This window comes from Dryas octopetala, chromosome 8 (genome assembly GCF_963921425.1).
Source record: "Dryas octopetala chromosome 8, drDryOcto1.1, whole genome shotgun sequence".
Taxonomy (NCBI): Eukaryota; Viridiplantae; Streptophyta; class Magnoliopsida; order Rosales; family Rosaceae; genus Dryas; species Dryas octopetala.
In genome coordinates, this window is record NC_141373.1 from 10,936,632 (window position 1) to 10,950,024 (window position 13,393).

Below are 13,393 nucleotides of genomic sequence, written 5' to 3' on the forward strand. Positions count from 1 at the left end.
AGAGTAAATGGTCAGGAGAGCGTTCGACGAGCGGGAAAGAGGTGATGGGTGTGTGGGCCCGTGTCAAGTGGATATGTGTTGCTCATTTGGCGGGAAATGTATGCTGAGTTGGTGCCACGTCGCCAATTAATCCCCGTTAGCAAAAGCCAAGCTGCCATTTAACTAATCTCTCAATAAATTGATGAACGGAATTTCATTTTTCAATTTACATAATAAATCAGGTGTATATTTGAAATATTTGAAAGCTCATGGACCCCGTTGAAATAGTATATATAGTTATGTGTCTAAATTGAATATATTTATGCCAAGAATCTATGTAATCAATTTATTAAGTCCAAGTACAATCTTTGGAGTCCTTTGTCATCACCCGGGAAATTAATTAAGCATATTTTTGTTTGTATATATTTAATGGGGACGGATCTATGACATCTTATTTTTGACACAAATTTTTAATGGGGTCCACTTCATATAGGATTTCAACGATCCAAACTGTATATCTTTTAGGTCTTTATTAAATGATTATCTTTACAAAAAATTAGATAAATAAAAAACCGTTTACCTACAAATATTAAGTAGTCAACAAAATAAACACTTGAAATGTTGACAATTTAATCTTTGTAGGTAAATGATTTCTGATTTATCTAATTTTTTGCAAGAATGATCTTTTAATGAAGATTTACAAAATAGACGTTTCGGATCGTTAAACTCTTATATGGGGTGGACCCCATTAAAAACTTATGTCAAAATTTGTGTAAAAAATAGGATGCTATGGATCCATCTCCATATTTAACATGTATTTATATAGGTTAAAATTTGTCAAACTGAATTAATCAACTAGATAGTTAATTTAGAAGAAGACAATAATATAATTGCACGTAGATAACAAAAATTATCATTAAGTTGTAGATTAAGTGCATGGAAAATCCAACACTCGACCCATGACATGAGGGTTCTAATTAATGACCATACTTCTGAAACTCCCACTCGCTATTATCAAGTGGACATACTTGGCGGGTCTTGAGCCATCGGCTGATGCAGTGGAAGTGGAATGCATGGTTACAAAGAAAAATGAACAGAATCAAAATTCATATTGACAAAGAAAAATGAAAACTTATAAAGCTTTTGAAGTAATAATATATGGTTGGTCTGATGCTGTTTTAACATAGGATGGGTCCTATAGCTACAATACTCCTATTTCAGTACTCAAACCACCAAACTCTGGTCACTTATTCTTATCAAAACACAAGGGTTTTATTAATAATGATACGAATACAATATCAGTTAAGTCTGAAGTTTCATTAAAGCAGCAAAGATGTTGACATGTCATCCATATTTTTCTCCTATTCATCATCATCATCATCAGCTCCCATAACAAGGTCTGTATTCAAAATGCACAATTTTGTATCCCTGAATATTAATCCTCAGATTCTTGAACAGGCTTTAAATCTCATCCCATAAATATTACTGTATCTACCACCCTTTCAATGTATTCTTCAGTTGGTACAAGTTTTACCAAGAACATGAAGAGAACAAATTGCATAAGTGATAGATGAATTATTAGCTAAGAGAATAATCTCAGAGGGAGATGACACAGAAAGTGGAGAGTAGCTAGCAAATTAAACAGCTATTCAATACATAATTGCTCATGTTTACATAACAGTAAACCATCAAGGAATTATTCCCTGTCAAATTAAACAGCTAGCAAAAAGAAATGTAGAAAAATATAAGACAAAAAGACCACAAACACCAGGAATGACTATTGCCAATGATTGATCAATGCAAAAGGAGTCGCTTACTGAACAGATGTTCCAAAAGAAGAACCACCATGTATACACAGATGAAATGTTTTTTATTTCTTTCTTTTTTCTTTAATGAATAACACAGAGATCTTATTGATATGACATAAATATAAGTCAGAGGATTCTCAAAGAAGCTTGTATGCTAACATAGGAATATAGAAAGTCCATTCTGAAATTATACATCAGAAGGAAATTATGAAATTTTGTGGTGACTTCATCCAGCAAAAAAAAAAACAAAAAGGAGAATACAAACACCGGGAACAATGAGTAATGAAGATTTCCATAATGATAACACCTTGTTGAGAATGATGAAATAGAAGTTGCTTACTGAGAAGATGTCGGAAGAGAAGAGCCGCTGGATGTGCTTGCTTCACTGGACTGTCTGACCTCGAGTGGACCAATGTATTTATGTCGGACATGCTCTATTTTGCACCAATCCTCACCACTTGTTTGTCTGCACCTTTCCTCAAGCTCAGGACATTCTTGAATACAGAGATGCTGGAGTTTAGTGAGAAGCTTTAGACCTGCTGGCAATTGTTTTATATCAGGACAATTAAATATGGTCAAAGATGTAAGTGAAGCAAGATTCTCAATCCATTCTGGCAAAGCTATGAGATTGGTACAGCAACTAATTTCCAAAGAGTGCAGCGTCCTGATATTTTGTAACCCTTCTGGCAGAGATTTAAACCAAGGACAGCTATAGATGGTCAAACTTCGAAGGGCGGAGAGGTGTTCCACAACTTCTGGAAAATAACAGAGATTTGGACAATTTATAATGGTCAAGTTCTCAAGGGGTGTAAGACTCTCCAAGGTAGACGACAGTGAAGTCAGATTACTACAGTTCTCAATGGACAAACTTCGAAGGGTACTTCCAGTCCCACCTTCCAGCAAGTACTCTATCTCGTAATAGTCACTAATGTCAAGTGACTCCAGAGCTTTCAGGTTTTGCATCCTCAGTTGCCAAGAGAACAGCCGTGGACACTGGCGAATGGTCAATGATTTTAGAGAAGACAAGTTTACCAAAGTCATGTCCCAAGGCAGTGAACGAAGCTTGTGGCAAGACAAGATCTCCAAAGAAGACAGATGAGCTGATGCAAAAAGCCCTTCTGGTAGAGAGAGCAGCTCTGGATTTTTTTCTAAAACAAGCACAGAAAGCAAAGTCAAATTTGGTGAGGACATCAAGGTTGGTTTACAATCCCGAAGCTCCAGATGTTGAAGGGATTGAGACAACGGTATATGTAATAACTTGGGACATCTTTTAACAATTAATTTCCTCAACTTAGGGAATGCATTTCTGTTGTTTTCACAAGACCACTCTTCCAAGTTTGGAGAATCACTGAGTGATAGTTCTTCGAGTGATGGAAACCATATGCCTCCACCGCCACCATAAAACTCTGTACCAATGCTCTTCACGCCATCCATTCCATGCAGAGAAAGAGTCTTAAGTAACATAAGATTCCCAAGGGCTGGAAGATGTTCACAATTCTTACAGTTGGCGAAATCAACTGTAATTAGATTGTCCGGGAGATCCCAATGACCAAATCTTATTCCTGGATAGCCATTTATAAGTAGCTTTTTCAGATTTTTGTGTGGTAGCAAGCAATCAAGAATTCCTTCCACAAGATTGGGTGGTAGCAAGCAACCAAATCTTATTCCTATGATGGCTGCTTGATGCGGTGCTTTATGTAGTCCCGTGAATGATTCAACCACATTTTCAGATCCCCAATATAATCCCAACGACTCAAGATTTTTCTTCAGATGCAAATATTTCTGGGTGTCAAATCTTGCATTCTCCAAGTGTGAAATATTCAACTTGCCAGAAAGATCTAAATCACTCAGCTCAGCAAGGCCGACATTCCTGCTAACGACATACAATGGCAATGTCTGAAGCCGATGTAAACGACCAATACCATCAGGCATCCGAGTCAAACTTAGACATCCAGTTAAATTGAGATGTCTTAGGCTGGTCATCCCTCCCAAGTAAGGCATCCTTTTAAGATTATGACAACCAAATAGGTTTAAAGTCTGCAAATGAAGAAGATTTGGTATGCTTCCAGGCAACGTGGAGATAGGCGTGTAACTCAGGTCAAGATACCTCAAACATAACAAGCCACCCAAGGATTCCGGCAAATCAGAAACATCACAGCTATTCAGATCTAGCACTCGCAAATATTGGAAACTGGAAAACATTTTATTTGTGTTCTCTAACAAGCCAGATTCTCCGATCAACAAGAGAGTTCGTAAATGTTTTGCTTCATATAGAATTTCTGGAATTGTAATAGCAGCATATCTATAAACAACAGATGAGTGTCGACTTTCAGCCAGGCTATTTGGGGGAGGACCATGTTCAAGTATCACAGATTCATTTCCAGCAGCATATCGTGCAAGATCATGAATGACATCATTCATTTTGTATCCAATTATGTCGCTACCATTACAAAGCTCGACTTCTTGAAAGAAAGATATCCACAACAACTCGGAAAAGTATTCATTCCCAATGTCTTCTGGTCGCTTGCGTCCATCTTCTGGAATGAAGCCTTCTGCCATCCATAAATGAATAAGCTTCTCCTTTTTGTATTCATAATTTTTGGGAAATATTGAGCAGAATGCAAAGCATTGTCTAAGATGTGATGGCAGATGATGATAACTCAGCATCAGGGCAGGTAAAACTTTATGTTGGCTTTCATCCAACTTCCAAAGTTCACAATCTCGCATAAACAACCACTGTTGTTCCTCTCTTTTAAAGCGCATTACACTTCCCAAACTTTTTGCTGCTAATGGCACACCTCCACATTTTTTGACAATCTGCTTCCCAATCGAAAAAAGGTGTGCATGCTTCTCTTCTTCTCCTCGTCCAAAAGCCCGTTTCTTGAACAAATCCCAGCAATCATCCTCGGACAGGCCCTTCAAATAATATGGGGAACTTGGGGAGTCCATCATAAATGCAATTTTTTTACTGCGGCTTGTGACAATGACTTTGCATCCTTCAACATCCTGTCTAAATAAAGGTCTTAGTTTGTCCCAATCGTCCTGGTCATCAGTCCAAACATCATCTAACACAAGAAGAAATCTTCTCTTGTGCAGCGAATGCCAAAGCTGGGACTCAAGTATGTCAATCTCCGAGAATTTGCATTCATCCATTGTTGCAGACTCAATAACTGTCTTCATGATCTTCTTGACAATGAAATCTTCAGAAACAGATACCCACATCCTAAGATCAAAGTTTTTGATTACCCTGTCATCATTATAAGCCAATTGAGCAAGAGTGGTCTTACCAATTCCTCCAATACCAATTATTGGAATACAAGTTGCCCATCCTTCTGGGGAAGCTTCAGAAGATAGTAACAGATTGACTAGCTTCTCTCTGTCATCCTTTCTTCCATATATATCTTTCTCGATGACAAAAGAGCTAGTCTCCCTTCTGGTAGATCGTCGATCTATCATGCTAGGCTGCTCTTTAAAATTAAACCCCAAGAGTCCCTCATTTAGCGTCATTTCTAACGTCTGGAGCGTCTTTCTAATTTTTTCAGGATCATCACCTTTTGCACTTTGCAAGTCGAAATATGAAAGTAAAGCTGGTAAAAATTCAAAAGGATTATCGAAGCCTTCTTTCCTTTCGTAAGCAGTAAAGAAGTCCAGAAGGTCCTCAGTATCAGAAGCTGCGTTCTTGAGGTTTGACAACCAAAGTCTGACAGCTTTATTGGTTAATTGTTGCTCTTCTGCATCTTCAAGAATAGCTTGAACCCTCACTAAGACACGTCGTAGGCTGTGGAAGTTGTCCTTGAAACCCCAGATATCGGAAAGCTTTTGCAGGGCAGGGGATGCCAGTCTGTCAAAGAGCACTTGCAATGCCGGGGATAAAACAATGCCTGCTGCATCCATTTCTACCAGCCACCAACAACCAAAACCAAAACAATGCCTGCTGCTCGCAGTACTTGGAAATGTAATATGGACAGATCTGAACAAGTGGCTGCGTTAACTCAAAGGATTTGTGAGTGGGATGGCTTTTTGTCAAGAGTTGAAGTTATTGAATCAACAACATGCTTTCAAAAGTGGCATGATCGATAATGTTCCAGAGGCAGAAGGAATTGCAATGAGACTGGTAGAAGACTGATCACAAGAGATTAGAAGCCATTATAGGAATGTGGCTTGCAGAGATGGTGGTTGAACAGTGAATTAATGGTGGTTTTTCCAATGGGTTGTGTGTTCTTTGACTTTAGTGAGTCTATGGATGGGTGAATTGTGGTGGAGGACAGAGAGATAGGGGATATGTGGTTGGCAGAGGTTGAGCCTATGGATGTACTGGAGCCAATTTTCTACAACGACATCAACCAAGTTGCGATATCATTTTGCTTAATTCAAAGGACTAAAGAATAGTTGCATGCATCAGACAAAAAAGAAAATAGTTGCATCTGTATTTTCATAGGGTGTGAAACACCAAATTTGTACAAATACATGTCAAACTTTAATGGCATGTATGAATTATGATTATGTTTTGGTCACGGATATTGCTTTTTCTCTCGGTTAATTGACTAATCAAAGTATTACTTTTTCACAGAAATTGCTTGGAATATGAAATATTGTAACGTAAAAACAACAAGAACATGAAGAGACAGTATACATTTTCATATGGCTTTTTATCATAAATAGTCCTGCTGTTACTAAAACATTAATTTGATCTCTAAAGTGCATTTTCACTCAATGTCATCTTTCATATTTGCCATCGAACATCAATTTTGTCCTTAAACACATTTTGAAAATTTGTCAAATATAGTTCACGATATAAAAAAATTATCTGAAAATTCCTATGAACTCGTCTTGACAACTACTATTTTTATATAGGTCAAATTATCAAATTGAAGTTTAGTATTTTTCAGAAAATTCGGATAATTAGTTTGGAAATTCCAAATTTTTTGAAAAATCAATTTGATAATTTGACCCCATATAAAAATAGTAGTAGTCAAGACGCGTTCGTAAGAATTTTCGGAAAATTTTTTCGAATCCCAAGCTATTTTTTGCGAATTTCAAAGTGTGTTTAGGGACTAAATTGATGTTTGATAGCAAAGATAAGAGATGAAATTGATTGAAAATGCACTTTAGAGACCAATTTGATGTTTGAGTGAAAGTAGATGAACTATTATTGGTGATAAAAAGCCTTTTCATATATAATGAACAAAACTATCAATAAAAAATTGTAATATATGAATATATCTTAAGATGCTTGCATAAAGAGTACTCATTCCATTAGACTCACTTTCCACATGCACCTAATAAAAAAACAAAAAATTTGATTAATTCTTCTCATCGCCACACAATCATAATCCCAAAAATACAACTTATCGTTGTTTTTGAAAAAATAGCTGCTAGTAGCACCCAAGGAGTTAAATTTCGTTTTTTGAGGGTATGAAAATTTTAACACTAGTTCATGAATTTTTCGCCAATATTTCGCCGAAATTTTCGAAATTTTCGAAATTTCGCCGAAATTTGGCGAAATTTCGTTCCAAGCAACAAACCCACCATTTTTATGTCTGTTTTCTCCTTGCCAGTTACAAACTCAGCCACTGCGTGATTGGGGAGGAAGGAGAAAGAAAAGAAAAGAGAGTGGGGAGGAAGAAAATCAGATCAGGGGAGGGAGAGAGGGAGATCGGGGAGGGACTTGGGAGAGAGAGAGTGGCGCTGGAGAGGGAGGACAGGAGGAGAGAGAAGAGAATGAGGTTTGATATTATACCATATGCTGACTTGCTGAGTGAGTCGCGGCGGCTGGGAGAGAAGAAATGAAGGGAAGAAGATGGAAGCCAGGAGGGAAAGAAAAGGAAAGAAAAAGAAAAAAAAGAAAAAGGAAGAAAAAGTCAAAAAGGAAGAAGAAAGGTTCTGCACAACTTATGCTCAATGCTCACGCCATCCATCACGTGGAGAAGTGGAACTACTGAGAAGTGAGAACTGAGAAGTTTAGAACTTACTTTGATCTTGTCCAAATAAAAAAGGAGTTATTCTAATCATTTTCACCACTTAAGAAACAGTATCACTAATTTTGACTTCAAAAACCAATATAGAAATATCAATCCATCTAGTCTAGTCTAGTAGATAACATCTAATATTTTTTATCAGAATATATTTTAATCTCATGGACAACAGTCAATTTTTCTTGTATAAAAATTATATAGAAAAAGAAGATACAACAACAAAACTTATACCTTCTCTAAAGTTACTTCCTTTACAATAAAAAAGAAAAGATATAGCAGTTTCTTCCTTAATTTACAGACTGACATGTATTTTGTGATCCCATCTGTATATGGAATGGAACTTTGACCCTAAAGTGTGGAAGTAGGATTAGGAAGGAAAGAAGAAAAAAAGAAAAGGAAAGAAAAGGAAAGAAAAAGAAAAAAAAAAAAGAAAAAAAAAAAAGAAAAAAAAAGAAAAGAAAAAAAAAAGTTTAGGGTCAATTAGAATTTGAGATCTTTGGGCAATTGGAAAAAAAAAAAAAAAATTTGAGTTTCGTTTGATTGTTTTGGGATTTCGTTTAGTTATCTTTAAACCCTAAATCATAATACATTTCTATATAAAAAATAATTAAAAACTCTAAAGGGCATAAATCTTAAGATTTTATATCATATCTTAAAAAATATAGAGTGTATGGGGTTTAATGTAATATTATGACATATAAAGTATTGGGTTTAGTGTATAGATTATAGAGTATAAAAAATATAATAATTTTATTTATTCATTATATTAATTTTATTTAACAGTATTTACCTCCAGCGCGCATTATATTCATCACATATCACATGAAATCTACCATATAATTTGGTTTCTTCAATGTTTTTTATCAATATAGTAGATAATATGTTAAATAAATATATGGTAAAATTTCATTCAAAATTTCCGTATTTTGATAGCAATTTCCATCGTTTCCGTCTAATTTTTGTCGAAATTTAAAAATCTTCGAAATTTCCGTCAAAATTTCCATCGAAATTTCCATCGAAATTTCCTCGAAACCCGAAATTTTATTTCTTGGTAGCACCTTTGCATGATGCATTTACGATTTTAGCACCCAACACTAATTTTTGCAGAAATAGTACTTTTTGGACATGAATTGTCCCAAATGCCCTTGCATTTTCTTGTTATTACTTTTTGCCATTGAATCATGTTTGACCACATAAATAATATTGAAAAAATTAAAAATTAAAAACAAAAAACCATTTGACGAGCAAACAAAAAATTAAAAACAAAAATACATATATATATTCGATCAAGTGCAAATGAGGGAACATGCGACGTTTTTTATAACAGGCGAGTGCTACAAGCATGAATGATGGAAGTACAGTTCATCCAACAAGAATGAATGATTTGAAAAAATTACAGCAACATTAACAACTTCTTGAAGTAAAAAAGTAGTTATACAGAATAATTAGGGTATCATTTATCTATCTTAACATTTTAAATGTCATGAAGCTAGGCTTTTGGTAATACAGAGTGGATTATGTAGACAGTGTTATCATACAATAGTTTTTTTTTTTTGGTATCTAAAGAGAGAAAATGTAAATCCCTTATGTGGAACACAGAATTTTCCGCACAATAGCTTTTGGAAAATATTTGGGTCACCCCTTAGGGGTATCCTAAGGTCACCGCTCCTTCCAAAATAACAATTTCAGTAATGTCGGTGCATGATCGGAACCGTTCACTTTTTAGATCACCTATTATAGATCATCTCTGAAAAAAATCAAATCAATCGGAAATCGTTTAGTTATATAACTGTTGTCAATTAAGTAGAAACAATTGATGGCTTTCAATTAAAGAGTGATTTTTTGACCAAACCGTTGATTTTTTCTATTTAATCAACAACAGTTATATAATCAAACGATTTCCGATTGAGTTGATTTTTTGCAGAGATGATCTATAATAGGTGATCTAAAAAGTGAACGGTTCCGATCATGCGCCGACATTACCGAAATTATTATTTTGAGGGGATGAGTGACCTTAGGGTACCCCCAAGGGGTGACCCAAGTAGTGTCCATAGCTTTTTGTATCTAAAGAGAGATAACATGATAGAGAAGAAAGTGGACAGCAGCCATTATTATTAAAGAAATTAAGGTATTTTTTAGCATCATGATTGGGATTAGAAGTAGACTTTTCTTTTTTGGAGTAACAGCTACCAAAATAAGGCAGCAAAAACAGAAAAGCTAAAGCATGCATTACAAACAAAATCTGTAGGAGGGAAGCTGTTCTCTATCACTTGCTACAATCTCTCCAATGAAAGGATCAGAGTAGAGTGATCCCACTAACACTCTGAATGGAAAAAATAGCAAGTTTGTTCCCTGCTGCATTTCCATACCATTTTGGTCAAGAGACTATGAAAACGCTTCCATCAACCTCTCAAAGACGATGGAACCAAATTAGGCTTTGCGAAGAAAGAGATGATAGCCAATTGAGAGACTGTCTCAATCCATAAATGGTGTCACCTCTTCAGCCAAGCTTGGTTAATTTACAGCAAAAATTATGGCTGAAACCTTAGCAATATGAGCAACTGGGATAACTAGAGGTTTGCAAAAGGCCCCCCCATCCATCCATGCACCCACCCACTATTATAGAACAACTTACAACCCTCCATGCAAGGTGTTGACATGTCATCCATATCCTTCTCCTCTTCATCATCATCAGCTCCCACAACAAGGTGGATATATCTCTATTCAAATCACACAATTTTATACCCTGAATATGTAAGGACCTAATTGAGTTTGCATCCTATTTAAACACCTAATTAACTAAGAATACAAGATAGAAATCAATTTAGACAGCCGGATATGTTTTGGTGAAGTTGAAGTTTTATTCTATATGGAATACCTATACTATAAGGTCATGAAAATCAGGAGGTGATTAGGATAGCATCGAGAATTCCTTTATGGGCAAGGAATCTAGAGGTTTTCACCTATAAATATAAGGCTTAGGTCCCCTCTCTCATGTACCAATTAAGCACAATTATTCCTACCCCATATTAGGAGTGCATAGAGAGATACAGAGAGAGAGGAAGACTTAGGCTGATCAAGGTTTACCTACAAACACTTTTGCTGCAACTATTCTTTTGTCGTGTGTTGAGATGTCTTCACAAGGTCAGTCCCTTTTGTATGCATATCTAGAAATTCCAACATGTAGTATCAGAGCTTTAGGTTCTATGCATCTTAAGGTCTATTTTGTGAAGTCTGTGTGCATAAATTTTTGGTTACTTTACTAGAGAAATCTGCCTGCAAATTTTGGTTGTTTTTTTTTTTTTTTTACTAACGAAACATATATGCATGCTAAGACAGTTTGCACTATTTGTTCCTTTTGACTTTGATGACTGCCAGTGCCACCACATATATAGTTGTTTATAAACTACATGATTGTTAACTTGCAAGTTGATAAAAAGAAAAAGAAAAAAAGGAAGCTATCTTTCTGATTGTTTTGTTTACACAAGTTGTCACTAATATATAATATGTGATTGTTTATTCACACGTTACAAGCAGTATAGGCTTTATATCTGCCTTTATGTGTTGATTTTCCTCTATGTATGAGAAAAGAATTCCACAAAAGAAATATCTCATAAAGAAGTTAGTTTTGTTCAATAATGATTATCTCATGCTTTGTCCACAGATAAGCATAAATTAATTGTTATTGTTCAACTCAAGTGATATTGACAAAAAGGATGTATGGTTCTCAGTCCACAGATGGTTACCATACATGCATACGGACAGCCCACTAAGACTAAGGACAAGTTTTTGTGGTATTCTTTTCTTTTTGCTGACCCGCTCAAAAATTAAGGAAACTAAAGATTTTTTATTTTTTATTTTTATTTTTTGCGTTTTTGATTGGGTGCTTGCTTGTTCGTTTTTACTTGGGGTTCTTGTTTAACTCATGATTTCGACTAAGGTATGCTTATTTACTTCAAGGTTTATTCGAATTAAAACATGTTTGATTTCGAAAATTGAGGTTTTTTTTTTTGGGTTCAAGGATTAAAATCCATTTTGTATGTGATTTTGTTGAAATTAAGATTGAGTTTTGCTACAGATTATTCATAGATGTTGTGTTTAATTCATACCAATTCATGCTAAGAATCGATGATAATTTTCAAAAAATTTGGGAATTTTTGGGAAAATTCCCAAATTGGTTGATTGTTTGTTTTTAATGCTCAATTTGTAAAGCTAACTAAACAATATCGACTCCGAGATCTCCAATTTTGTTTGATTTTCTCGGTTTTGTTGAAAATTTTCGAATTTCTATTCTTGCTTAAATTCTCAATTATGGGTTAGAGTTAGATTACTCTTACTTGCTTTTCAACTCTAACAAGTTTGCAGGAACCAAACGCACAAAGGTATGTTTTTCTTGTGTGCATGTTGATTGGAGAAAATCTAAATTCATTGTTGCTAGTTAATTTTTATTATGGACTAGCTCAACTTGTTGCATTATTCTAATAACATATGGTAGATATTTCCTTCTTGCCATACAGGTGTAGGAAATCTCTGAATTCTGTTTTTAAAATCTGTGATATGATAAGGAATTTAAGGGTATTGTTGTTTCTCTTGCCCCACAGGTGTAATCTCAATACAAACTAAAGAATTAGGTGCATATAGGTTTATTTTTTGTCCAAGCACTCTACCCCATTGTTGTAATTGCTGAAACTGATATGCCTTTGAACTAGGGGTGGGTCGGAATACCGCTATAACCGAACCGCACCCGAAAATCGACGCGACCGATCCGCCCAGCAACCGCTTCGACGAGAGTCGACGCATTGGTTGCGGTTTTCTAACCGATCCGACAGGAGGCGGAGACGGAGGCGGCTTCTAAACCCCCACACCGTCGGTAAACCGCACCGACCGACCCTTCTTCATCTTCTTCTTCTCTCTTGGTTTCTGGCAGCAAGCAGTCTTCTTCTTCTTCTCCTCTCCTGGTTTCTCTTTTTCTCCTCTCCTAGTTTCTGGCGCGCAGCAACTTCTTCTTCTTCTTCAACCTGCAACCTCGCCGCCGCGATGGACGACCTTTCTTCTTCGACTGCTGCAACCTCGCCGCTGCGATGGACGACCTCAGATGCCGTCACCGTGATGGACAACCTCAGATGCCGCCGCAGCTTCTTCTTCTTCTTCTTCGTCAACCTGCAAGTCCTGCAACCATCGCACAGCCACACCCAAACAGAAAGCTGGTCGGTTTGGATCTATTTCGAACCGATCCGACCGTCACTTGCGGTTTCACCGACAGAGTCGGTGGCGGCAGCGGTTGGTGTTTTGCCCATTTCGACCCTAGTGGTTCGGTTACCGACACCGACCCACCCCTACTTTGAACACATGCTGTGAATTTCTTGATTATGGGATAAAGTTAATTTTGAAATTCAAGGTTGTACCATTTATATGTTTGCATATCAGTATATTTAAATCATATCAGTCACACTTAAAGCAATCAAGTTTCACTGTAAGCACATATCCTTTTAAATTCGCTGCCTTAAACATGTTTTCTTACATATAAAGATAATTGCTTAAAGAACCTATTATATTGTATGATCTTCCTCTTATACATTAGTATAACTAAAATTCCGCATAAAGATAATACCTTGTAAGGATGTCAGGCTT

General features: G+C 36.1%; 1 protein-coding gene across 1 annotated transcript; it reads right to left on the reverse strand.

The window, feature by feature from the left end:
* Window positions 1-952: 952 nt before the first annotated feature.
* On the reverse strand, window positions 953-6,059 carry LOC147277162 (disease resistance protein RGA2-like). Its single transcript, XM_086255322.1, has one exon. It carries the CDS (start codon window positions 5,679-5,681, stop codon window positions 2,124-2,126), a length of 3,558 nt encoding a protein of 1,185 aa, XP_086111448.1. The 5' UTR covers window positions 5,682-6,059; the 3' UTR covers window positions 953-2,123.
* Window positions 6,060-13,393: the final 7,334 nt, after the last annotated feature.